General features: G+C 37.5%; 2 protein-coding genes across 3 annotated transcripts in view; one reads left to right on the forward strand and one right to left on the reverse strand.

The window, feature by feature from the left end:
• Positions 1 to 287: 287 nt before the first annotated feature.
• Positions 288 to 17,782, reverse strand: tmtc4 (transmembrane O-mannosyltransferase targeting cadherins 4). Of its 2 annotated transcripts, none has more exons than XM_077216988.1 (18): positions 17,322 to 17,782; positions 17,029 to 17,228; positions 16,376 to 16,491; positions 15,644 to 15,860; positions 14,859 to 14,943; positions 13,678 to 13,772; positions 13,449 to 13,541; positions 13,210 to 13,371; positions 11,049 to 11,251; positions 9,750 to 9,924; positions 9,475 to 9,606; positions 9,102 to 9,181; positions 8,848 to 8,955; positions 8,606 to 8,747; positions 5,571 to 5,685; positions 918 to 1,030; positions 734 to 803; positions 288 to 512 (listed from the first exon to the last, which is right to left on the reverse strand). In XM_077216988.1, exons 2-18 carry the CDS (start codon positions 17,188 to 17,190, stop codon positions 364 to 366), a joined length of 2,217 nt encoding a protein of 738 aa, XP_077073103.1. In that variant the 5' UTR covers positions 17,191 to 17,228; positions 17,322 to 17,782; the 3' UTR covers positions 288 to 363. The 2 variants fall into 2 exon arrangements, with proteins under 2 accessions (XP_077073103.1, XP_077073104.1); XM_077216989.1 differs by having other exon boundaries at positions 17,029 to 17,224; positions 17,322 to 17,759.
• Positions 17,783 to 20,055: 2,273 nt separating this feature from the next.
• LOC143723526 (phospholipase D1) overlaps positions 20,056 to 26,195 on the forward strand; it is a 25,799-nt gene continuing 19,659 nt past the window's right edge. The window contains exons 1-9 of the mRNA XM_077216055.1: positions 20,056 to 20,339; positions 21,182 to 21,328; positions 22,398 to 22,562; positions 23,996 to 24,126; positions 24,357 to 24,502; positions 24,807 to 24,924; positions 25,167 to 25,232; positions 25,889 to 25,947; positions 26,041 to 26,133. Of these exons, the coding sequence (XP_077072170.1) occupies positions 22,418 to 22,562; positions 23,996 to 24,126; positions 24,357 to 24,502; positions 24,807 to 24,924; positions 25,167 to 25,232; positions 25,889 to 25,947; positions 26,041 to 26,133 (758 nt within the window). The 5' untranslated portion in view covers positions 20,056 to 20,339; positions 21,182 to 21,328; positions 22,398 to 22,417. The remainder of the gene's footprint in view (positions 20,340 to 21,181; positions 21,329 to 22,397; positions 22,563 to 23,995; positions 24,127 to 24,356; positions 24,503 to 24,806; positions 24,925 to 25,166; positions 25,233 to 25,888; positions 25,948 to 26,040; positions 26,134 to 26,195) is intronic.

The raw sequence follows: 26,195 nt of genomic DNA on the forward strand, positions 1-26,195 counted from the left end.
GTCCACAGTGGGGTACGTTCTTGGTGAATAGCCAAGAGTAACATACTTTGCAATTACAAAGTGTAACAGACTAATAAACAGAGGCCCAGCTGACATAACATGAGGTCAAAGATGAAAGTCTAGATAGTGGATATGTTCCATATGTCTTGAGACTACAGTTACACGTGACAAACTCATTTGAGCCGGTTAAGAAACCGCAGCCTTGACCATAAAAAGACCATAATGTGGCCAGAATCGAAGCAACCATGTGAGGTGTGAATATTCATAACAGACAAAAGTGAACATTATTTAGATTAATTAATTTATTTAGTTATGTAGAGACTGTACAAAGACTTCTGTGGCATGCAGTTATCAAAAACAGTGTTATCCAACAGTCCTTTGCCTCTGTTCTATTTTGCGTTTCAGCATGTTGTAGTTTTCCTTGGTCCCTGGAGCGCTGGGATCCAGTCGAAGAGACAGTTCATAGTGCCGCTTTGCCAAGTCTAGTTTTCCCCAACGGTGATAAAGAACAGCTGCAGGAGCACAAAAAAGACCTGCCACTTAAATCAAGGGACTGTACAGTAACTCAGCATCGGTCCCCAGTGAATGGGAGACGAATCATAGCCACTTCGCTTTGTTTATTGATTCAATCGCACCGATTTATCCCTATATCGTGTAACATTGCAGGAGTCAAAACTTGCACAACTGTTTTTGTGACAATACTGAAGTGTCAGCGGGATCCAGGGAGACTTACCAAGATTACCATGGCAACTGGCAATGTTTGGGTTGATCTTCAGAGCGTTAAGAAAGAATCCTTCCGACTCCTGGGAGTAAACGTAACATTGGTTATTATAAAGTTCCTTCTGTGTCAAAGAAATAGTTTGAGTAACATTTTCACAGAGAAAGCAACACTACATGGAAAAAAGTTTGTAATTAACCTTGTATTTTTCCTGTTTCCCAAGGACATTGGCGAGGGAGAACATGATGGTGTGATCTTTTGGCAATATCTTTAATGCTTCCTTTCCAATCATCTCAGCCTGAGCCAGATTGCCTTTATTGAAAAGACAAAACATTAAATAGTTACCTTGCTTAACCCACTGGGCATTTACTTTTCCAAAAGATTAGGCATTATCATTATTAGCTGGTGATAAAATGGGGGAGAAAATAAATAAAATAAACATAATGGACATACCAAATGCTTATGTATTTTGCTTAAACCTTAGTGCTAAATGAGCTTCTTGAATAGTATTCTCCCATAACAAACTCTTTCTGCCATATTTCTAATAACTAACAATCACAACTAATCATATACATAACATTTTAGCATATTATATTAAAACAACTTAGTAATGAACTTCAGAAGCTTTAAATACCTTTATCATGTAGGTAGATAATATAAATATTGCTTTGACCTGTTTTGGGACAGTTCTATAAGATTAGATGTTCTCACAATTTTCATAAACTGTGCCGAACCAGAAGTTGCTGCGGCCACCAGGGCTAAAGGCGGAAGCAATCATGCATAGCGTCTGTTACACTGAAGGACGAACCCAAGCAATATCTAGGGACCAGAATTTCATAGTGACTCAGGGGTGGGCTCTTTTGACTTGAGACTGTAAGTAACCACCTAGTCTCCACTCAGAACCCTAGCAACTTGCTAAGATCACATAGAACTCCTTAGCAGTTGCATATCATGCTCTGGCTATCATTTGGAACAGGTAAACCACTCACATTTTCATTATAAACTGTAAAAATCTGAGCCATTTAAAATAAAGAACATTTAATCAGTGTTTAGTGCCAGACTTTTAAATCTCTTTCACAGAAAAAAGTGTTTGTTGTGTGTTAAACCATTTACAGAAATAAAATTGGCCAATTAAAAACCTGAAGAATTATGAACATTATACATTTTTATATATAGTTCAAGATGTCACAAACAGAATTAAATACTGTACTTCTGTAATTTCTGTTGACTTTGCAGAGCGGATTGCTCTGGTGTGTCAGCAGCCTCCAGAAGAGAGTTTTTCCACTCCACACATGGCTGATTCTTTTAGCTTCCTAATTAGAGGGCAACACAAGGGCTACTGACTTATTGATCTGGATGTCAAAACTCCCTCTGACCACAGACTCAGATAGATCTTCTCTCACTGGCTGGCCCTTAACAAATTCATGAGCTGCTGAGGATTATTCCTCACTGTTGAAACCTAAATATGACTCATGTTTTATGTTCGTGCACTTTCATGATACTTTTTTAATTTAATCTTACAAGGAAACAATAGCAGGAGAAAACTCCCATTTCCTGGTTGCAATAATTTACTTATTTCTGGGAGGGGTTTGGGGATTAATTGAGACTGGAAAATGCAGAGGGTGAAGATGCTGGTGCCAGGTTTTTTTTTGGCAAGGAAAATGGACCGTGCCAAGACTCTCCAGGGAGGGCCAACCTGCCTGGGAGATGCGTTTGAATAAACGGCTTCTGTCAGGGAATCGCGCCATTCTCCACACGGCAGGGAAGAGTGGCTTTAAAACAACACACAAGGCTTTTAATACATAAATTTCAAGCATTGTTGATTCTTGCTCTTCCGGTCTAATCATGTTGGGTTCTTATGCCGGCATTTCCCGGAAAAGACATCCTCTGTTAATCCTCTAATATCTTGTCAAAACCAAAATAGGAAATTTTTGGGGAAATTGTTCCCTCATAATAATAAAAACACAAGCACAAAAATGTATGCATATCAATATATGATATGTGAACATATCAATATCAATATATATATATATATATATATATTTTCTTTTTCTTTTTTTTTTAGTAGAGCTGGTCAATAAACACAATTCAAAATATATCTACAATAATTTTTGCTGGTGATACAAATTCAAGAAACACAGTAAATAACATTTTCATGTTTCTTAATTGACAATTACTTTTTCCAAAGGCTGTCATTAGACTAGTTTCAAAACTTTCATGAATCGAAAATTGCAAAAAGTGGTAAGTTTGATTAGTTTCTGTGAATCAGTTGTTCTGAACTGTTTAAATGAATCAATTCAAAACACAGATTCATTTGCATCATCACAGAAGTCTTTGTGATATTTTACATAGATTAAAATGTTTTAGTAAAATATATTTAGGTAAATATTATTTATTACTGTTAAACAACGTTATTATTTTAAACTACATTTCTACTGTTTTAGTTAAACATAGAGCTGCACGATTATGACAAAAATCATAATTGCCGATTATTCCCTTGAAATTGTAATTGCGATTATTAATTACGATTATCACAATTTACATTGAAATATATAGGCATATTATAATACACGTTTACATAAAAATTGTTAACACACACAAGTACTGTTCCCCTTTACTTAACATACACATAAATTGTAAGAATGACTCAAAGTAAGACCTAGAAAAACATTAGGACTATGCTAAAGCAATTAAATAGCAGTCCCAAACTAGTTTTTGTTAATACAATGTTGATATGAGCCACCACAGTTATTTAATAATATAAAAAATAACACAAAGGGAAAATAAAGTGGCATTTTTGAAAGGACAGTTACCATGGTAAATACACAATACTAACAAGAACTGTTAATGAAACAGCTCCTGGTGAATAGAATGAAAATCATACCTGCATGCAAATTCTTCTCAGCTAAAGGCTGATTTATACTTCTGCGTCGGACCTACGCCAGAGCCTCTACGCCGTAGCCTACGCTTTGGTTTTAATTTATACTTCTGCGTCGTTGTCCGCGTTGACGCACGCAGAGGGAGCATGTGAAACCCGAGGAAGCGGTTTGAGCAGACCAATCACAGCGCTTGCGTCCACGTAGAATAGACGCGTTGTTACATTTTTGGAGAGGTGCATGTCAGGGTACGTCGGAGTGTACGCGCGCTACTCACAGCCTACGGCGTAGCTACGGCGTAAGTTCGACGTAGAAGTATAAATTGGCCTTAACACGTGATTTATTGGTATTTTACTTTTATTTCGTGACTTAATAATTTGCATTGTAACGACGTTCCATGCACGTAGTTTCTTTTGCACTTTATACAGTGAAGCGATAAGCCCAATTTATACTTCTGCGTCGAATTTACACCGTAGCTACGTCGTGGGCTGTGCGTAGCACGCGTACCCTTCGGCGTACCCTGACGTGCACCTCTCCAAAAATGTAACAACGCGTCTATTCTACGTGGACGCAAGCGCTGTGATTGGTCTGCTCAAACCGCTTCCTCGGGTTTCACATGCTCCCTCTGCGTGCGTCAACGCGGACAACGACGCAGAAGTATAAATTAAAACCAAAGCGTAGTCCACGGCGTAGAGGCTCCGGCGTAGGTCCGACGCAGACGTATAAATCAGCCTATACACAGCACGCGCCGCCGCATTTGCGCGTGCAATTGAAGAGTGCGCGGCGCTACGACCACAGTATAACGGCTGACAGGACAGTAAAGTCCGTTTTTCTGAGGTGAAAGACTTTTTATTTCAGCGTACACTTACGTCACTGCCTGGTATGTCATATTGTGCTGGGTTTTCTGAAGTAGCCGTGATTCGCCTCTCATAACATAACTATGCTCTAAACACACACACACAGAGTGGACTTTCTTTTGTAATCGCAGCTTTGAACGATTACGTAATCGTGGCATCCGTAATCGTAATCGCAATTAGAAATTCGATTAATTGTGCAGCCCTAGTTAAACATTTATTATTATGAATTCTACTTTTGTTTGAAGTTATGGTTCTTATTGTAAATTGTAACATCCCAAAGTATGTTACACTTGCCTAACTGTATTACTCAATCTATTAATTATGTCAAACAAAGAAAAAACATTAAAAGGTTACCGGACAATTCTAATAGAAAGCTAAGTTGCTAAGGTATCCGTGTAGGGTCTCTGACGAGAAGAGGGGGTGAAGATGGGGTGCAGGAGTTAATTGTTGTAAAGGGTGAACTAATTATGCAGCATGGCCCCATGTGGCAGCGTGCACCTGACGCTCAGCATCTGCAGAATGGAAGTTCACACCTCTCTCTCTCCCTCTATCACACACACAGCTATGAGCCACGGCTATACTTGGGACACACCAGACGAGAACGACAAGGCGGGAAGAATTGGGAGGAAGCCAAGATCATCTGTTTACCCCCAAGGGCAGGGTCAAGGTCACGTTTAATGAGAACACTCACTTAGCTATACATACATGACTGGCCCTGTCTGTAGCACGTAACAATAAGAATCTATACTGCATTGTTAAACTGTGATACATGCAAAAGACTATGTACAGTCCACAAACTAAACTCCGATAAGGACCCCAACGCAAGGCTCACTATCACACATATATACAATTAAACATTAAAATTATTAAAATTATTTTAGCATGTGAGAATAAAGAGACTACGGAGTAATATAAGACACTATGTTGGAACAATGTTTAATTAAATAATTAGCAGTCATTATATAAAATAATTGACCATGGAATGCAGCAACAGACCAATCAGAATCAAGTATTCCAGACTATATGTAGTACATCAGCAACAAGTATACTAATTTCCCTTTTTGTGACAGGATGAACTGACCTTTTAATCTAACCCAATAAATTCCAAAGCCTTCTTACCAGTGTTGTCCAACAGTATGACCATGTTGTTCCACGCCAGGCTGTGGTCAGGCTTCAGCATAGTGGCGTTCCTCCAGGCGTTTAGCGCATCAATGCTGCGGTTCAGGTCTGCATACTAAAGATAAAACAAACAAGTCTTTAATTGTCATTTTTTAAATAATTTTATTCTAAGAGGAAAAAAGCGGGGAAAGGGCAATGAAATAATTTAGGTGGGATTCAAACTAGCATTTCCTGCATACGCAACAAGGCTGAACACGACTCAGAAGCATGTTGATTAACCACTAGTCCACATCTTTGATAAAACTAAGGGTGTAACAATACATGTATACATCGAGATATCGTGATGTGAAAATGCGACGATATGTATTGTTGATGTTAACGATATGATTCGTGATAGAGTTATCCAAGTCTCCGCTTACTGTATTTATAAAGTAATCCACCTAAAAATTTAGATTCTGTCATCATGTAATGTACTACTCACCACCATGTTGTTTCAAACCTATAGGATTTTTCTTTCAACTTCCAAGCACAAATGAAGATTTTTTTATGAAACCTGAGATATTTCTGTCCCCCCATTTAAAGTCCATATTTTAAAACTTAAAATATCCCAAAGTAGTAGTAGGAAGTAGTAGGTTATCCGGGGAAGTAGTAGGTTATCCGGGGACTTTTCGCCTACTGTAGGGCTGGGGATTTTTTCTAACCGAGGTTGAAAAGCAAGAAATTCCAGCAGTATAGCGGAAAACCGCTTTAAATACTACCCTCCCCCCCAGAATTATATTCCATATTTATGTTTACATAATATAATATTATTTTTTTATTTAATCTATGTTGATAATATGAAAAGTGAACAGCATGAGTAAGATAGGATCATAAGATGGGTCAGACATGATTTTGACCACTTTATTAAGTTTTGTTTAGTAGAAAGCCTTTTTTTTAAATTAAATTTCGTTTTGTATAAATTGTATCTTAATTTTAATCACTGTGCGTGATTAAATTTTAATCGATGTGCGTTTTATTTAGGCTATTTATTTATTTATTTTTGTGCCTGTGCGCCGATCGGAATTCTAGGGATACAACATAGCCAGTGGGCTATCTAGGGACTTTAGCCTTTAAATATCTTTGCTGCATTGGATCAGTCTCCTTTCTAGAACAGCCAAGAGCTTTCTAGCCTCACGGCAGCAGCGCCTTACATCGCTCATAGACCTTAAAACAATCAGCGGATGGTGGGCGGACGGATGATGAGTTCTGTGATACGGTTGCGGATGAAATAATAATAGCCCATCCGCGCATCTCTAATACGAATATAATGTTATTATGTGTCATGGAACATTATGCTCCCCAACTCGCAAAAGATCGGATTTGCTCCATCTTTTCATGATAAGTTTTGTTTAGAAAACCTTGAAACCATGTAAGACACAATGTCATTAGACATAATCCATGTCATTAGAATCAATGAATCCATGTCATTAGACACAACGTGCAGGCCAATGTTTTTTTTGCGGTGATGACGGTGATGAGCTCAGACCCGCGGTTGGAGTCAAGTGACCGCGGTATTGCGGTAACCATCCCAGCCCTAGCCTACTGTTTAACGAATACTAAAGGTGCGTCCCAATTCACGTGCTTATGCACTATTCTATGACGTTTTTAAGTATAAATAGCGCAAGTAGTGTGTTCACACTGAAAGTTCCACCCAAAAACACTTTAAATACCTGGATAATGCACTAAATTAATGGAAAAAAGTGTGGAATGTTGGACACTCCATGCACTCAACTGTGACTGTTGCAACTTTAATTACATAGCGGAGGGGGAGGGGCATCAGGCTCCGATGTTGAATGACAAAATAACCTTCTAAAAATCATACACTACACGGATGAGTACATAGTGCATACAGTAAGTTCATAATGTATACTGCGTCATTTGGGACGCAACTTATGTATTCTGTAGGTGTTGATATATAGTATGGAATTATTTGATTTCGGACATATTGCAAGTCTTTTGAAGAGACACGATGGCTTTATATGATGAACAGATTTACAACAATGCGCATACTGTAGTAAACACGGACAATCAAATGCTTGCGTGACACGCAAAAACAACATGAAAAAATGTTGTATGTACTAACCATTGACAGTTTGGGAATAGTCATTTTGACACGCTTGCAATTAGATCTGTGATTGATTGCATCGATCATCTGAAGGCACTAAACAACACTCCTCAGTGAAAGGGCAAACATAATTAAAATCACCATCTCACATTTAGTTTTAGTAGTATGATTATTCAAAACGTTTCAGATGGTTTATTTTTATATATCTATAGTGCATTAATAGCAGGAGAAGCAGGACATAGCAAGCTCCGGGAAAATCTGTGCAAGAGATCCAACAAATGCCTGCATTGAAAGTGCGAGAACTGCGTACATTTTTTTTAAGTTTACAGCATTTCAGTGACATTACTACATTTAACTACTATATATAATGTTGAATGCATGTATAATAATGCAATGGGGGGAATATTTGTGGGTCCTGATAATTATAAAATTATAATATTATTATTTTAATAATAATAATAATAATAATGTAAATATAATAATAAAAACCTTTATTCCGGCTTAAAATATCACGATAGTATTGTATCGTGAGCTCAGTGTCGCAATTTGTATCGAATCATGATGTGTATCGTTACACCCCTAGATAAAACTGCTTTGAAGTTGATTATTCATAGAGTACAGGAATCAAATCTTCATTAACACAAAAATAGCATGTCATTACACATCAAATTGGCAATTTTTAGAGCAGAATAGTCAATTTCTTGCCATAATTGATAATAAATTGCACCATGTTGGTTTGTACTCATACAGGAAGAGTGAATATAATAGCTAAGGACCAAAACCACACTAGACATAATAAAAATCCATGCTGTTCAGATTAATGAAATTGATGTTTAAGTGAAATATGGGGAAATGTCTATCATAAGAAAGTAAGCATGCTTTAAATGCATTAAAGGCTGTATGCAAATTACAGAGAAAACAAAACACTTACCAGACGTCCCAAATTATAATAACAGTCTGGGTACTTTTTCCTGAATCGAATGGCATTCCGATAGCTCTGTTCAGCCTTGTCAAACTTTTTCAGACTGTTCTGAACAATACCCAAATTCATCCAAGCTGCAGCAAAATCAGGCCTAAACCAAATCAAACAAACACAGCAGAATTATTTACAAGGATGAATTAAGGCTTCATAACAACAGCACTGATATATTTGAACTCAAAATCTTCACTCACTGGATATAAACCGCAGCTGACAGGAGCTCTTCGGCTTCCCTTAACTCGTTTCTTTCCTTTAATATATTGCCAAGATTGTTCATAGCATGAACGTACTTAGGGTGTAATCTGTACCAACAACAAACAGAAAAAGCATATCTGGAAATTAGGTGAACTAATTTATATGTCGCATAATAGACACTACACTGCACAGTTGAAAGATTTGAGTGTTTGCCAAAACGAATATGATGCAATCATGAATTTTTTTTTTTTACCTCACTGCCTCCCTGTAGTACTTGACAGCAGCACTCTGGTTGCCTCTGTCAGCAAGGCTTTTGCCAACATTATAATGCACCTGTGCCAGCAAGGAGAAAGTTAGAGAGCTCATCAAGCTAATGAACTCACTGGTGTGCAAAATTGGACTGAATACAATTGAGAACAAATATTTTATTCGCTTTTCTCAGTTATTTGTTTTTTTAGCTGATGCGTCAAATCCAGACTGACTTACAGAACACTTATTACAGGTTCAGCACAGTCTCTTCCTCAAGGCATTTTGTGTGTTGATGGGTAAGCTGAAGTTACCATAATGGATTTCACCAATGGAGTGGAGTTAAACTGCAGTATGAAGGGGAAGGTGTGCAGTCTCACCTTGGCGTTGAGCGGGCAGACAGACAGGGCGCTGGTGAAAAGACTCTGTTCAGACCTCCACTGCTGACTGCGCTGTGCAGAGCGAGCCACGTTTACACACAGCAGCGTCAACGTGGCCACTCTCAGCAGCCTCTGCGGTCATCCCACAGACACAAGACGTGAACACATACTCAACGGAACATTAGTTACAGTGAATTATGGTCTGATGGTGAATATTAGGAGGTGATAAGTGGGAAATTGAACAGGTTGAACAGGAAGTAGAACAGGTCACATACCTTGTGCTTCCTACAGTGGCAGCAACAGTAGCCCAAAGCGTAGGCAAGAATGAGGCAGTAGCCCGCTGAGGAGAGGTACAGCACCCGCTCGGCTATCACAAACCCCACCCTGAAGAACAGATTACTGGCTGGCAAGAATGGAACCACCAGCAGTACCAAGCCAAACGTCAGAGTCCTAAATAGGACACATTAAATTGATCAAGAGTGACAGTAAAGACGTTTTCAAATAAATGCTGTTAACAGAAACATGAGTTAGTCTGGAGTGTCCTATTCGACAGTATGTGTAGGTAATATGATCCCAGCCATTTTCATATTGGACACAATGTTTTACACCACTAACAACAGAATTGATTTAGTAAAGTTTGTTTGTTATTCACCGATCCCATTCAGCTGTCAATTTCTTGCAGATAAAAGTGTTTATAATATGTTTGAGTTCTGAAGGTGGAGTTGGGCATTTTTTGGGCTCTGAAGATGAAGCTTCCTTAGTCACAACATCAGCTTGATCATTTCCTGAAATTCCACAATGCCCTGGTACCCAACAAAACAATTACTTTAAAATTCTGTGCCTTCAAGCACCGCACATTTCCACAAATGCTGGGTGTTCATATTTCAGGATAAATACTCCTTGTTTTTTTTTTTTGTCATACAGCAAAGAGAACTGAGGTGCAAAAACTGCTTGTTAAGCTGGATTAATTTTGTTGATCGATAACTTTGTGTATTTTGCAGGGCTACATTGATAATAAGAAATGTTTATTAAACACCTAATTAAAATATTAGAATGATTTTTGAAGGATCACTTGACAAATGAATAAAAATTCTATCATTTTAAATTTAAATTAAATATTTTACAATACTGATTTTACAGTATTTTTGCTCAAATAAATTCAGCCTTGGTGAGTATAAGAAAACATTATAAAACATTAAAGACATCTTACTGTCCCCAAACTTTTAAACTGTAGTGTTTATATTGTTATAAAATAAATATGCAATGTATATTAGAAGATATTAATGCAAAATTTTAATACAAAAATGTGATTGTATTATCACAGCCCAAACTTAATGTATTAAACATAGAAGAAATAGTTGGCAATAATTTTAGTTGCCATTACATTTCCATGAGGAGAATTTGAAGAGTAGGGACCAAATAGGATTGGATTTAAATGATAAAAGAAGTCTTAAAGTAGTATTAAGGTATGACAACTGTATAGAAATAAATGTTCAGGTAACAACAACAAGGCTGTCTTCTTCAAATCATCACTACACCATGCATGTCTTGTTTTGATACAGTGCTGCTCTTACCTTCTTTTATTGCTGTCCTGTGAGCACAGAGCTTGGCTTACCAAGCCCATCAGACAGCACCATAGCACAAGAGGCCAGACAATCCTCCAATCAGTGGCTGATTTAATCAGAGGCACACAGCCCATTGACCAATCAAAACACAACCACCAGGGACACAGCAGCAGCCATGCATTCAATGAGTAGTAGTAATTATAGTTCACAATCTGAGACGAGAGGAGAACAGAGAAGAGGAACATGTGAAAACAGTCTGCATGGGGAAAATGACTAAGAAGTTATATTAAAGTGTACAGTTTATGAATACATTTTAATGGATTATTATATTATCAATTATTACTGTTATAATTATTTAGATATAAATAATTATATATAAACACACAGTGAAAACAGTGTCATGCAAGTCCTTTTTTCTTCTAAATACAATTTTAACTACAAAATACATTGATATAAAATGTGTAGTAAAAAATACATATTAACAGTATCACAAGCATATTATCAATAACAACTTCAAAAGATAGGGCTGCATAATATATCAAAATTATCGGAATATTGCTAATGTACGTATCATGATATGCATATTACAATGGCTTACAATATTTCAAAAGATTATGAAAAGTTTTAGGTTGATGCAGTCAACAGAGAATAGACTAGACATATATATACATACGTGTGATATGCTTAATGTTATTAGACGCAATAAAGCGTAGTACTCATGTGCACAGGAAGTCGCCACTAGGACAGCACATAATTGCGATTTCAATTCTCTTCCGCAGCTTTTATGGCTAAAAACACACAAATTATGTCAAAATGTCCATTTTTGTGAGTATTCACGTAAACAGTCATTTATGTCTTAAGTGGAGAAAGAAAGCACACGTTACGATATATTGGATCCGTGCAGCTCTTAAAGCGACAACAGCTTTAATAGGCATCAGTATACATTTAATTCATACAGTGAAGACTGAGCAGTGTTTTATTTTTACTAGGGATGGCCCGATACCGATACTGGCATCGGGGATCGGGTCGATACTGTCCTCATATACTCGTACTCATAAAAATTTGCCGATACCACGCCCCGATACCACGTACATTTTGCGAAACGAAACTGGCCGCCGCAAGTGCTTTGTCGAGGTAAACTGAGGCATAGGGACGTGCACTCCCAACGCAAAAGAGTGCGGCGCGGCACTAGATCTGATGGCCGAGCGCGAGCGCGAGCGCGGGCGCGGGCGGTAATGCACTCACTCTGTGTGTGCGGGTTCCGGGAGAATAAAACGATTCGCGGGACTCCCGCAAACTAGAAATATCTATGAATACAACATATTAAAACTAATAGATTTTCATTCATCTGTTGCAGAAAAGCAAGAAGAACAACTAAAACAAAATAGAAACGATTTACAGGCCAGAGTTTCTATTCATAACATGTTTGCAGCGTTGAGCGATGTAGCCAATCACAGACATGTGTGTTGATTTCTTGAACGCAATGGCTAATCAGAAGCATTTAAGATAGACTCCCCTCACTGCTCAAAACTTTTTTGTTCAGTGCTGAATTCTGTATGCTGGCAAATCCTCTAATTATAACAAACAAAGTGTGGATATTATGAATGAAAGATTCATTGTGCAGTCAGCTTCATTGATAATAACAGATGTGTGAGATCGTGATGAACTGTCAGCTTTTTAGGAATTAGACTATTAAGGGAGCGCACTTTGGGCGCATTCAGTCATGTCAGACCATGCACGCAGTAACTGCTTGCTTTTATGTTAAATTAACAGTGGTTTGTGTGTTAATACATTTATTATTTTACTCATTATTATTTATTTTTAGACTTGTTAAAACAAGCAGAGAAGAAAATAAAAACAGTCTTCTAACCTGTGTTCTAAAATAGTCTTCTGTCTTCTTTTCTGGGAGCCTATAGTTACTTTTGCGGTAGAAATATCGGTATCGGTACTCGATATCGGCAAGTACACAAATGTAAATACTCGTACTCGTATCGGTTTGAAAAAAAATGGTATCGGGCCAATCCCTAATTTTTACATTTGATTATTCTGTTTCTGTTGTTTAATAACATAATCGTATCGCATAATTTAAAGAGTTATCACATTTTTCTTCAATATCGTGCAGCCCTATCAAAAGTTCTCATCAAAAACCCAAACTGAAAGGACTGCTTACCCTTAAGATAACATTTTCAGCGAAGGATGCTGGGTTATCCACCTCAGTGAAAGATGGAGGCCCAGTTCCCATGATCCTCCATCTTGCATACAAAAGAAAGGAACCACCAATAAAGAGAAGAGCCAACCTCATAAGCAAACCGCTCCGCAATAACCCACCAACCTGGGTGTAAAAGAGAAAGTATATATCAATCCAAAGTTTGCTTGGGTCTAAAGAACGACTGTGAATAAGACACTTACATCAGCTGATTTTCTCCTGGACAGCAGCCGGTGAGCGAGTTCATATATGTTCAGATTACAGACCATGAGAATATCATAAGCAGCATTCACTCCCTTCAGACACGGAAGAAAATAAAGATATTTTAAAGATAATCTAGGATATGTATTGTAAAAATAGAGTGGGATTATCTAACATTTACATGCTAATACCATATACTATATCATCTCAGATGTATACATTTTCACTCACCAAAACCGTAATGCCTTGCTCCTTACACAGCATGGCTACTGCACAAAGAAGAATGCTGCCAAATATCCACAACACAGAGAACTTTCTATCACCACCTACAGAGAAAAAATCAAGAGCAACTAAATGAAACGTCATGCTTGGTACAAAGAAAGAGATATTTTCAGCAAAATTCCAACATGTAGTGTTTGTAAATTAAAGGATTAATTCACCCCAAAATTTAAATTCAGTCATTATTTCTCCACTGTTCAAACTTGTATGACTAGCTTTCTTTTTTATGCATTTACAATTAATGAGGAATGACGCTTTAAATCTTCAAATAGCACATACAAGCACTATAAAAGTATCCTTAAAGAGGTACACAGAGTTCATGAGCAAATAACTCTTTTCTCGGTGGATCAAGTTCATAAAAACAGTCTGTATGATCTCAATGATCTCTGTGAAGAGGTTAACTCAGCCCACTGAAGGTAAAATTGTCATTGAATAATGACTTAATTTTAGTCCACAAAAATCAAATGTAAGACATCAGAAGACTTACAATACAGTACACAAGTTAAATTGACTACTTTTGTGATGCTTTTATGCTGCTTGTGTCTTTTTTGAATACTGAAAACCTAGACTGTCAAAATCGGAGACCAACTCCATGGAAAAGAGAAACCAGTGCAATATTCAAAATTTCTCCTTTTATTCATTACATTTATATAGGGCTTTTCCCGGCACTCAAAGTACTTTACATGTAAGGGGTAATCACCACCACCACCAATGTGCAGCATCCACCTGGATGATGCGACGGCAGCCATGGAGCACCAGAATGGCCAAGAATACCACCTTATTGGCTGAGAGGAGACAGAGTGATGAAGCCAATCAGTATGGGGATGATTAGGAGGCCATGATGAAGGACAGATGCCAAAGGGGAAATTTGGCCAGGATGACGGGGTTAAACCCCTATACTTTTTTTCGAAGGACATCCTGAGATTTTTAGTGACCAGGGAGTCAGGACCTCGTTTTAACGCCACATGCGAAGGACGATGTTCCACAGATGCAAAAAAGTTTAGAACAGCCGAGTAAATGATGACCAAATGTAATTTTTGGAAAAATTCCTTTCAAATTTTATTGAGCTTAATTCAACATAATAAAATGAATATAACTGTAACAAAGCCTAGTGCTTTAGTTTATCCACTGACCTTGAAACGCTCTGCAGTAAACCAGAAAAGAAAGTTGAAAAAAGAGGGCACACAACAAATCTGCTCTGCCAACAATGCCAGCCACCTACAAGATAAAGAGCCAACAAAGAAGATTATTCATCAGATCAACTATATACTTCAGAGAGATAAGGACAATGTCACATCAAGCATCATCAAGCAGGTCACGGCTGTGAAATCCGCCCCGAGGGCATTTGTTTTAACAACAGCTACGCATTCTACACCTTAACTAATGAAATCCTGCTTGTACATTAAAGACAAAAATGGGCAGCATAAAAACATCCTTCGCCATCATTCTTTCTGTGAAATTGCCTGTATTTCTGGCAGTGCCAAATTAACGGTGGAGGCAGGAGGCAGCACTCATTACAGAGCTGCAGTCGGCCCTGGTTGGAGACCTGGGGCCACCTTCTTTGATACATCCCGTAGCCCCAAGTCAGTGGTCTCTCTGAACCTCACCCCCTCCAGGTCCAGATACGTTTTTTCTGAACCTGATTAAAGAGCAGATACCGGAGCATCGCCAGCCTCTACCGAGCTCGGACGCACCCGTGGCAGGTCAGAGCGAGCGTTCGGTAACTGTTAATAGCCACGGCTGACTGTAGAGCCCACCTATGTGATGCACACCAGCTGCGTGAAGCTTTCTTCTCCATAGGCCTTGTAATGTATATTTCATGCAACATCAATGAACATTGTGATATGGAGCATTGTAGTCAGAGATTGTTTACCGGGTAGAGACAGCCTGCTGAATCACGTCTTCCCACTCTACTTACACTTTCCGTGTGAACTGGATGTCCAGCAAAGAAGAGCGCAGCCAGGAAGGAAGCTTTCGGAGAGAGATTGAGTTTCGCCCCTCTTCCATCGTGAACCAGGCCGCCAATTAATATTGCAAACACATCGATCATTAACACAGAAATAACACAGTGGAGGGCAACGTTGAGCATGTGGAAGCCGATTGGATGCAATCCACCGGCCAAGAGGTAGTTGATCCTGGGAAAATAAATAACATCCAGGATAATTAAAACCAACTTTGACTACAGTGATCACAAAAGTTTTGTATTTCTGAAACACAAACAAGCAGAGATATGATGGCATACAGACATAGCAGCATTATAGAGTAACTTTTATGGTTGAGTTGGGATAACGGGCCATTACTAACGCAAAACAATGTCATTCTCATTAGCAGCATGCTGGACATGAATTATGCCCCCTATATAGTTTCCTCACAGTAAGCAGTCAAATGCCAAAGACAAATCTGAAATGAGTTTGAAAAAAAAGCAATATATGCATCCAATTTTAATGTCAATTATTGTGGCGTCTGGTGAGGAAGCACTTGAGGGACCTCTTTTGATTTCCCACTGAGAATAAAATTACAAGTCCACACATCTAATGCATGCAAAGAGGTTTGACAATATTCACTATAAGCAAATTGGCCTATTACCTTGTGTTAATCATCAGTCACACAGCAGTAATTGAAAGATACTTTTGTCTTTGTGGTAACGTACCTGAAGGTCAGGACAGTCAGCGGCCGGTAGGATTTGTGACTGGAGTTGCTGCTTAAGTTACTTCCCCAAAAGTCATTTTTCCAGATGTTACTCAGAGGAGTGTCAGGATTCAAATCCTACAAAGTGTAGAAATTTCAATGGCTTGCATAAAAAAATACTTACATTTATTTTTTATCATATTGCAGAAATTATAATAATTCTTTAAATATTTTGCATAAAATTTTTGCAAATATTACAAAAGTATTAGATATATACACACACAAAATTTACTTGAGTGAGATAACAGCTAATCAACAAAACTTAAGACTATACAGGAGAAATCAGTTGAGACAATGTATACACTGTAAAAGTCTGCAAATATCACATAGGCCTACTAAGGTAACAACACATTTTGTATGTTGAGATCACAATTGACCAACCTTTAAAGGGGGGCTTTTCCCAAAATGTAAAAATGTAATTATCATTTACTCAAAACAGAACGTCAAAGCTGTTTTTTTTATACAATGAAAATGAATGGCCAATCCTTGGTCAACATCCATTGTCAACTCCAATGAATTGAGTTTGGAACAACATGAGGGCAAATAAATAATTCCTTTCATAATAAACATCTGAAAAAATGATTAAGTAACCAGGGTTTAGGGAGGGGTTAATACCTTGTTATTGATGATGGCTTCTGAATCATCAAAGACAAAGTCCCCATCATGGCTATTTATGAAACAGATCAGGGCAACAAAGGCAGTGACCAGCCTGGAGTGCAAGGGTCCCAGTTTTGGCAGGGGGATGTGATGATCCCAGTAAGGCTCAGAAAGCACCATCTTTCATGAGGTTTCTGTTCATTCTGACCCACCACTGTCTTGCAGAACAAAGAAAGAAGATGGGATGTTAAAATAGCAAACACCCCCAAAATACTTCCAAAATCAAACCATTGCACAGAATGGAAACATACCTACTGTATACATCAAATATATCTGTTAGAAAAGGCAGTGTGACATCTCAGCAGAATTGCATGCTATGCTGCTGCATGGTTGTACACACAGATGCATGAAATGCATAGCAACCGGCTGTCACGGCGAGCAAAGGATACAAAACCATTCACACGTTTTCTACACATATATTCTGCTCGCGCGCGATGACAATCGTCAAAACATGATTCACAAATATTAATAGTATAAACGTGCACTGACGTCAATAACTGTCTGCCCGCCGAAGACGATGTGCAATCTGTAGGAGACGAGCAATACAGGCTTTAAATCACCTGTGACACATAAATACGAAGCACATATCGCTGAACCCCACGAATTTGAAAATAAAGGCTTAATACGTGGCTAAACGATGGCTGATCCCTGAATGAGCCTCTCTCGTGCTGTACTTCCTGCTAGCGAGCGGAGAAGAATAGACTGTGATGTCACGTGACCTGAGCCAGCCAAGTGGATAATGTGAGGACTATGAGGACTACAGTACTAACAAATGAAAAATAGGCTACTTCACAGTAAATGGCTACATCACATGAAATGTTAAGCGGCAGCAGTGCGACGTGGTATACTTTATCTTTAACTTTTTAAACAACATGTCCTAAATGAACGATGGGTTAATGCTGCCTGCCTGCCACGTGCTATCGGAATTATGCTAGTTTTCTAGGACACAAATTGGACATGAACCCCCTCTCAAGTCAAAATGTGAATGCGATGAGCTCGTAATCACGACTTCAGAAGTGGAAGTAGGACATTTTCGATATTTAGTGATGCCAGCCCAGACAGCTAAATGTATTTGGGCCAGATTTGGGCCAAGTCTTCATTAGCATTCGCTAAACGGACCTGGGCCGGGGTCATTCTTTCCAACGGCCCAATACCGGAACAGGTTGAAATTACGGATCAGAGACAGATCTTGGCCAGCACTGGCCCAGTACAGTTATTAATGCCATGACATGTGCAGATCTGGCCCAGATCCGTGACTCAAATTTTACATCTGGGGCTTATCTGGCCTATTCAAATTTAGGCTATCAGACAATTAAGGCACAAACACCCAGACAATTTGTAATTTTCAAAAAACTTTTTTTTTTTTAACTCATTTATTGCTCATTAGATGGGTGTGACCGGGCACGGCGGCCACCCCCACGGTCGCATGCCAGATTAAATCACCTGATAGAATACTGGTTTATCTCGGTGTCGGTGGCTTTGTCAGACATGCGATTCTTCCTCACTGCTCCTGTAAGACGTACAAAAAGCACACAAAGCAAAGAAACAAAGAGTAAATATTAGATTAAATATTCAACGATTCTTTATTACATGACATTATAGTAAAATGCTTGCACAAATAAATATTAATAAATGTGACTAAAGTGGTGTGGAGTGAGTAGTATTAAGGTAAAAGAGTATAAAAACTCAAGAGCACGTAGATGTGAATTTGAAAACTAGTTGCAAAACTAACTTGTGCACTTGCAACTCAGTGGTGGCGAGAGAGAAAGGGCGAGGCTCTGAAATGCTAACATGACTTAATGCATTAGACTGATATTTAAAAAAATAAATGATATTGTCAAACTCAGTAAACACCATACTAATAATGCATTCTACAGAAAAGCAGATGAGCACAGAATATGACTAAAGAAAGCAAATTTGTGTTCAGTGCAAATAAACCTGCTGCCTGTGTTTTATTAATAATGTATAACGAATTGTTTTATTTTTTATAACTGTTGGTCCATTAAGCCTCATTAAGCGTTTTCTATGCGAGGGAGATGCTTAACGTACAATTAAATGCGTTGCTTTTAAATGCTAGCATAAAACCCAGTCTTTTCTTTCTTCCTTCCTTTCTTTCTTTCTTTCTTTCTTTCCTTCTTTCTTTCTTTCTTGCCATTTTTAATAAGACAATTAGTCTAGAATATATTAGACATATGTTAATATCAAATTAGTTTTCTATAAAAGGATGCTTTATTGTATCGAGTTCCCCCTTTTTACAGTCTATTACCCCCTGGCACCGCCATTTTGAAATTATCACTAGTTAGGCTAAAATGAATAATAATAATAATGCTAATTATACATTTTACGTTATATAGGCTATAGATATTTTTGCAAAGCATAACATAAAAGTACTTAACAACATAAAAATAAACGCAAAGTAGCCTACATGGGTACTGAAGACACAATTAACAATGGAGCCTGAGTCAACAATCAAGAGTAGCCTATGGATCAGACTCCGATAACCTTCTACAACATTTACGTCAGTAGTGCATAGTATAAGTGTATGGTGCGTTATTTGGGCCACAACTTGTGACTAATCAGAATTAAAACCTATCAAAATTGTGCTTTTGTAGCATGTATCTAATGTTCTGTCACTGTGTTTGTATTTCCCTGTTTGGCTTTATAATTGGATAAAGGCCAGAATTTTTTTTTTGACTTAATCTAGACTTGCAATTTTAAATAAACCTATTCTTATGGATCATCGTGAAGGCGTGTTTATCTTGTGAGATACAGTATTTCAGAATTGTGCCGTACATGTTGTAATAATGATTGTCCAACTATCCTCTTGAATCGCTGACACATCACTAATCAGTCAGCAACACAAATACCACTGCGGCCAGTAAGCCCCGCCACGCCAGTCTCCATCTCATGAGGGATGACATCACAGAGATTAGCTGTAACTCTCTGATTCCTGGTACAAACATTTCAAACACAAACACTCACACCAGTGGCAGAGCTTTCACTATCAATAGAGGCTTTGAGCATGCAGTGAAACCATTCCCTTGTTCCCCTATGGTGCAATGATACATTGTAAGAGCTGTGAAGGGACCTGTCCAGTCATACTGCTAACATTATTCAAAGTGGGTAACAGCACTGAAACTCCTCAAGTTAACAGGAACCAGTTATTTGAATTACCATAGAATTTAAGACTGATTAAGCAGAGTAGTTACAACCTGTTGTATTCTCGAGAATCAGAAGAAGTGTTCCTCCTCCACTGGCTTCAAAATGAGGTAAGAACTTGGATATTTTCTTTAGTTTGCCTTCCTGCTGTTCCATGCTCTGGGATTCTCCCCTCTTTCAGCATTGTAATTCACTTTAATGAAAGCATGTGCAGTTATAGTGGTGATTGATTTAGTCTGAAGCAGAACATTTGCACAATAATGTGCTCTATTACTTGCTTAATGAATTGCTTCTGTCCCTTTTGTACTGTCATAGAATGAAGACTCACATCCTGTCTAATTACACCACAAACTAATAACCTTATTTACATTGCGGTTGTCACACATCCGATTATTATCATGAACAATTTTTGGCCTAAATAAATGTATGAATTTGGATCCCCCACAGATCCAATCTAATCCAGTAAACTCTTTGTCCTGTGTGTTTCTCATATTGAGAGTGTTGTTTGCAGTAAATCTGTTATATTACCTGAATGACCACAATGACACAGATAAAGTTGATGTAGCCTAATGGAAATACTTTCTTTTAACTTGGCATTTGAGCAGACAATAACAAAGTTTAACAAAACATTTTTTAGCTGTTGTTACTGAGGATTTATCAGACTATTTTTTTTTAAATCAGTGATAGAAGTATAACAAATAACTAAAGGTCAACTACAGTAGGCCTATGTTTGTGGAGCATTTTATGTATACAGCTACAATCTTTTTCTTCTTAATACAACATTTTTATTACAAAATATATTATCATAATTTGAATAATAACAATAATTGTATTGAAAAAAGTTTATTATTAAATATGTATTTAAATATGTAACATTAGCATTTTTTAATAGTAGGCTCATAAGGCTCATGTCAAGATAAGTTTAGTGATTTGTCTGTTCTACCTGTTCTAGCTAATGGAGTAACACCTTTACCCGCTGCCCACAGTCCTGTTGGGAGAGGAAATCACAAGTGTGTTTGACTCTGCCCCCTCCTTGCAGCCGTTGGCCCCTTGCCGTGGCCATTAGGAAGATTCTCAGTTTTACATGGAGCAATGACAGGTGAAATGAAGCACAAAATACTCTCTGTGTTTCCTTTTTTGCTTTCTCTCTCGCTTTGATTCAAATTGGAATGAAAATTATAAATATTCATAAGTAAAAATGTGAAGCAGGCATAAAATAAGTGCAGTGAAAAGACAAAATATTCTCTTATTATCACTGGCTTGTTATACTTTTTAACATCTCACCTTGGATTTAATTTTTTTTTATTTGAGAGAGAAATTGAATGGATAAATTAAATGCTATATAAACATGCAACAAAAGTCACACATTTGTTGCAATATGCATATTAAAATAATTTTAAATGAGTATGGGCAATATTATTTATTAACTAAGTTTTTAATATAAATGAACATATCCTCACATAACGCAGTTTTCACTGCAAAAAGTTAATAAGATGCGTTTCTTGCATTGTTTAGTTGCGGAAAAGGTTTGTGGCCCGTGACATTGCGTGATATCCTGCCATTTCCTCACTTTCATGCCATTTGACCCTGACCTTTCCTTTCTTTTATCATTACATGTACCGTCAGATTGCAAAAAAATCAATGTCTGTCACCCTTTCTGGGATCACAAGACATTACATCCCCATGTTCTTTGATGACTTGTCTGTCACTTTGCATTTGGGCCATTGGCTCTGGAGCCGGTCAGGAGAGAGGGGAGCAGCCCCTCATTAACAGATTTCCCCCTCATATAAATACCAAAGTGCTGCAACCAGCCAACTGATATTAAATCCATATTTCATGCATTTCGCATATGGGGGCAATTATCAGTGACCGAAAAAAAAATCTGAACACGAGGTATTTATGCATATTTTGCAGACAAAAACACAGAAATGCAGCTAAATGATTTGAAGAGTTGTCTGCATTAAGTAGATGCTAATAGGAACATACTAATTGTTTGATTTTTTTTTTTTTGCATACAGAAACACAATTTCAATATGGTACTGCTGTATCAAAACTAAGCAAATATCTTAACTAATAAAAAAAAAAAAAAATGTTTCTTCAAAAAATATTGCATAAAGTATTGCATCATCACAAAAGCACTTTTGAAAAAATTGTCATTGTTTTTGTAGACGAAAGCCTTTAAGAGAAAATGTCTCTGAGGGGCCGTCAGAGACCTCCTAAACTGGAGCGACTGGAGTCGGTCATGAGCCGGTTCTCTGGCAGCTTGGACCAAGATCATCTACAAGACGACCCAGAGGAGCTTGACTTAAGTGGCCATTCTGACCTATGTGGCGGTAAACTGCTGTTTCAGTGTGTCTTTGCGTCTAACAGTGACCTCATATAGGACAGCTGACCTCTCAGAATACTGCTTTTTTTATTATGTCAGAAGGAGAGTGAGTTGTATGATTCTATATTGGACTTTTTAGAAGCAGCATACTGTATGTATAGTGCAATAGAAACATGGTCTCTTCACAGCTGATACTGAATCTAATGTAAGGAATGAGATTTAAACAATGCAAGCATAAATGCAGGGTTCACACTGGTTGCAGCAAGGAGAGTTAAGAGGCAGGATCTAATTCTGCAGTCCCTTTATTTAATACAATTTAAATGAACTAACAGAAATACAGGAGCACTGGATAAATGAGAACAAGATACACACAACCAACTTAAAATTGAAATGAGAACAGACAGGGATTCACAGAAAATGAGGGCTATATATTTGCCGAGCAAGACATGTTCCTGGATCAACATATTTTGTTGATCATGAAAATGTAGACCTAACCACATAACCTAACTCTACCCATAACATCCCTAAAATCAGGAAATGATAGATGAATAACACTGATGAAGAAGCACCTAACCCTGGTAGTAAGTCTAAACTTGACAGAAACTGGAAATGTGTCTCTCAAATCTGATTGGTTGATTGGAATGTTGTGCAGGATGCAGAAACATGTTGCACTTAGTGAAATCACATTCACCGTAAAACATTCTGACACTTTTTTCAATTTATTTTTTTGGTTGATAAATTTAGTTTATTGAATTTCAGTATTTATTTAATGTTTCTTGCTAGACAAATGCAAGTTTTGTAAACTGTATTTAGACATGTCATATATTTTGGTAACAGTTTTACAAAAATTGTAAACCTCATAGAAAATAAATAGAAAATCCAGCTCATATAATATTTATTTTGATCTCCTGAGGTTGACGATCAATTTTTTTCCTGAATTGTAAGCACCTCACTGACCATTTCTTGAAAAAGTTTTTTGGCACTATTTTTTTACCGTATAAAGTGCTGTTTATGCTCACTTCTAAATCAGTGCATGTTCATTAATATTTCCAGGAACAATATTTCAGCAGGTAATAGCTTACTAAAATCATTATCTGATACAGAGCAGATATAGCCTTGAGAAACTTCAGAGCACACAGCATACACCTCCAGCTGGAGCCTTCAATCGCTATCCTGCTGACAATCAAATGGAGCCTCTACATGCCATTACTGCACAACTTCAAAGGATAAAAAGCCAAACAAAATATTTCTAAAGCTGTACTTTTTGATTCGCTACGATATTATCAGCCAGTTTAAAATACAAGGCCAACATGAATCAGAATGATTACCACAACATAGGTGTGTGTCAGTGTTTTCTTATAGATCTCAACTAGCTCATATGATTATATGTTGAGAAAAAATCATTACAATGACTCATTTCAATATTATGATTACTTTCAGAATCAAGGAACATATCATTTCAAGCAATATACAACTTTCTTCCATTCAAGTCCCTGGATGGCGTTATATTTCTTGAAGAAGTGCCAATCCTGGTGCAGGTGACAGAGGTAGAGAGATTCACATCTACAAGGGTAATACAAATTAAAACTTAATCACTTACACATTTCTTCAACACTAAAACATTATGAAACAATTTTTGAACTATTGTAATAATCAACTGGATTATTTGCTAAAGAACAAAAGTAAAATAATACTTTGTAGTATTTAAAAAAAAATCTATACATTTGTACCATGTATCATGATTAGATTAGTACAAACACATATTCAGTCAGTTCTTGTTTCTCAAATTATCCAATCCAAGGTGCTGAATCCCAACCTGTATACTATAGAGTTGAGCCACGGAAACTTCAAGTGGAAAATCAAGCGTCGTTTCAAGCACTTCCAGGCACTTCATCAGGAACTGCTCAAATTCAAGGCCCTCTTAAAAATCCCCCTGCCAAGCCGAATGTAAGATGCACTGTATTAATTTCATCTTTATATGCATACAGTACGCTCTCTCACAAACACACCACAAGTCTTAAAAAACAAACTTGCTTCGTTGCTTTTTGAACTGCTAAGTGTTTTCATTTTTCAGTTGGGTGTACTTAATTTGTCCAAGATGTATTCTTGTTAGCGCCCCTAAACCCTACGAAAAACCCTTTTCTCAGCCTCACTGCAGTTACCTCTCGGTTAATCAAATCAGAGGTGCTTTCACAGACACGCAACCCAAATCTTGTCAAATATTGACAGTCAGATTTCCTGTTTTTGACAGACACTCAGTCAAAAGAAGGTCATTCAAAGGCCGCAAACGGTTTCACGGAGGACACATACCAACATTACCACGAAGACCTGATGCTCTTGTCAAAGAGGAACAGCTCATCAGTAGAAAAGTAAAATTATTTATTTTAGCTATTGTTTGAATAACTTAAATTGACCATGGCATGCAGAAGTGTGCCATAGAATATCAATCAACCCTTTATATAAACTCTTCCAAAAAAAAAAGTATATATGCACAGTATATGGAGTAAAAAGTTAAAAGCCATAATTATTGCTGAGAATATTTATAATTATATTTACACTTATATATTTTAGCTTTCTTTCTGGTGTTTGAGTCTTCGTTTTGTTCTAACAGTTGCAACTTGAGGACTACCTGAGGAATATATTGAAAAGGCCTTTATACAGGACACATCCTACAACGGTACGTCACAGCTTTTTTCCTTGTATTTGCCTTTACGACAAAGTACTGTAGCAGTACCATTTAATGGTAATATAAGGTCATTTTCATGATATATAATGATACTGAATGATCAAAGAATGAATAAAACTTTACTCATATCATCTATGTGCACTATTGTCTGCCAATAGCCCTAGAATTAAAAAAGAATGGTTCCGTTACCATTGTGTCACATGATTGCAGAATGAAGGTTCTGGAAGGAACTCTACCTGTGCTGTGTCTCCACTCATTAAAACAGGCTCTTTTGTAGAGAACGCCTCTGAGAGGTGATTCCACACATAGCTCACTGCTTTAAAGGCTAATTCTCTGTCAGTCACATAATTAACAATGGTTTGCAGGGCTAATGAAAGAGTACCTGTACCCAGAAACATTTTCCCCCGGCTTCAGTTTTCACCTCACACTTCCCTGACTAATTATTAAGGTAGAACTGGACTGTACAAAGCAGAAGCCAATTTGTGGTTCATTTTAGTCACCATAGCAGAAATTATTCAAAGAACCATGCTTAACTGAAATAATGATAAGCTAATTTTAAAGTAACTGGTGTGTGGCTCATACACGTTTGCCATAAAGCTCCTTTGAGGCTTATTGATGCTAATAATGCTAACTGCATTTTATTTCAGCTTGAATTTTTGGAAGTGAGTCAAATCTCATTTATTCAGGATCTGGGACCAAAAGGAATGTAAGAATGTACATAGTAACATAAAATACAATAAAACAATCCTTGGCTAGATTAGTATTTGTTCATTCATATGTTTATTTGCCTTGACAAAAGTGAAGGTCTGATCTTAAAGAAATCGGGAGGAAACACATTCCCTGTATGTTACTGGTGCGGGTCCAACAGCGTTTGTTACCGGTGGTCCAAAAGGTGAGAGCATTTACTACATTCATTTACTCAGGAAAACATAATACTGTGTCGAAAACCAACCT

This window comes from Siphateles boraxobius, unplaced genomic scaffold (genome assembly GCF_051911475.1).
Source record: "Siphateles boraxobius isolate OS27281-9 unplaced genomic scaffold, OSU_SipBor_1 7, whole genome shotgun sequence".
NCBI lineage: Eukaryota > Metazoa > Chordata > Actinopteri > Cypriniformes > Leuciscidae > Siphateles > Siphateles boraxobius.

What these genes read in the sequence shown, in the direction of transcription:
- tmtc4 (XM_077216988.1), bottom strand. Translation starts at nt 17,190, where the DNA reads ATGGTGCTTTCTGAGCCTTACTGGGATCATCACATCCCCCTGCCAAAA. An exon ending in AAGCCATCATCAATAACAAG is followed by an intron (nt 16,492 to 17,028) that starts GTATTAACCCCT and finishes TACACTTTGTAG; the next exon opens with GATTTGAATCCTGACACTCC. An exon ending in CTGACTGTCCTGACCTTCAG is followed by an intron (nt 15,861 to 16,375) that starts GTACGTTACCAC and finishes TTATTTTCCCAG; the next exon opens with GATCAACTACCTCTTGGCCG.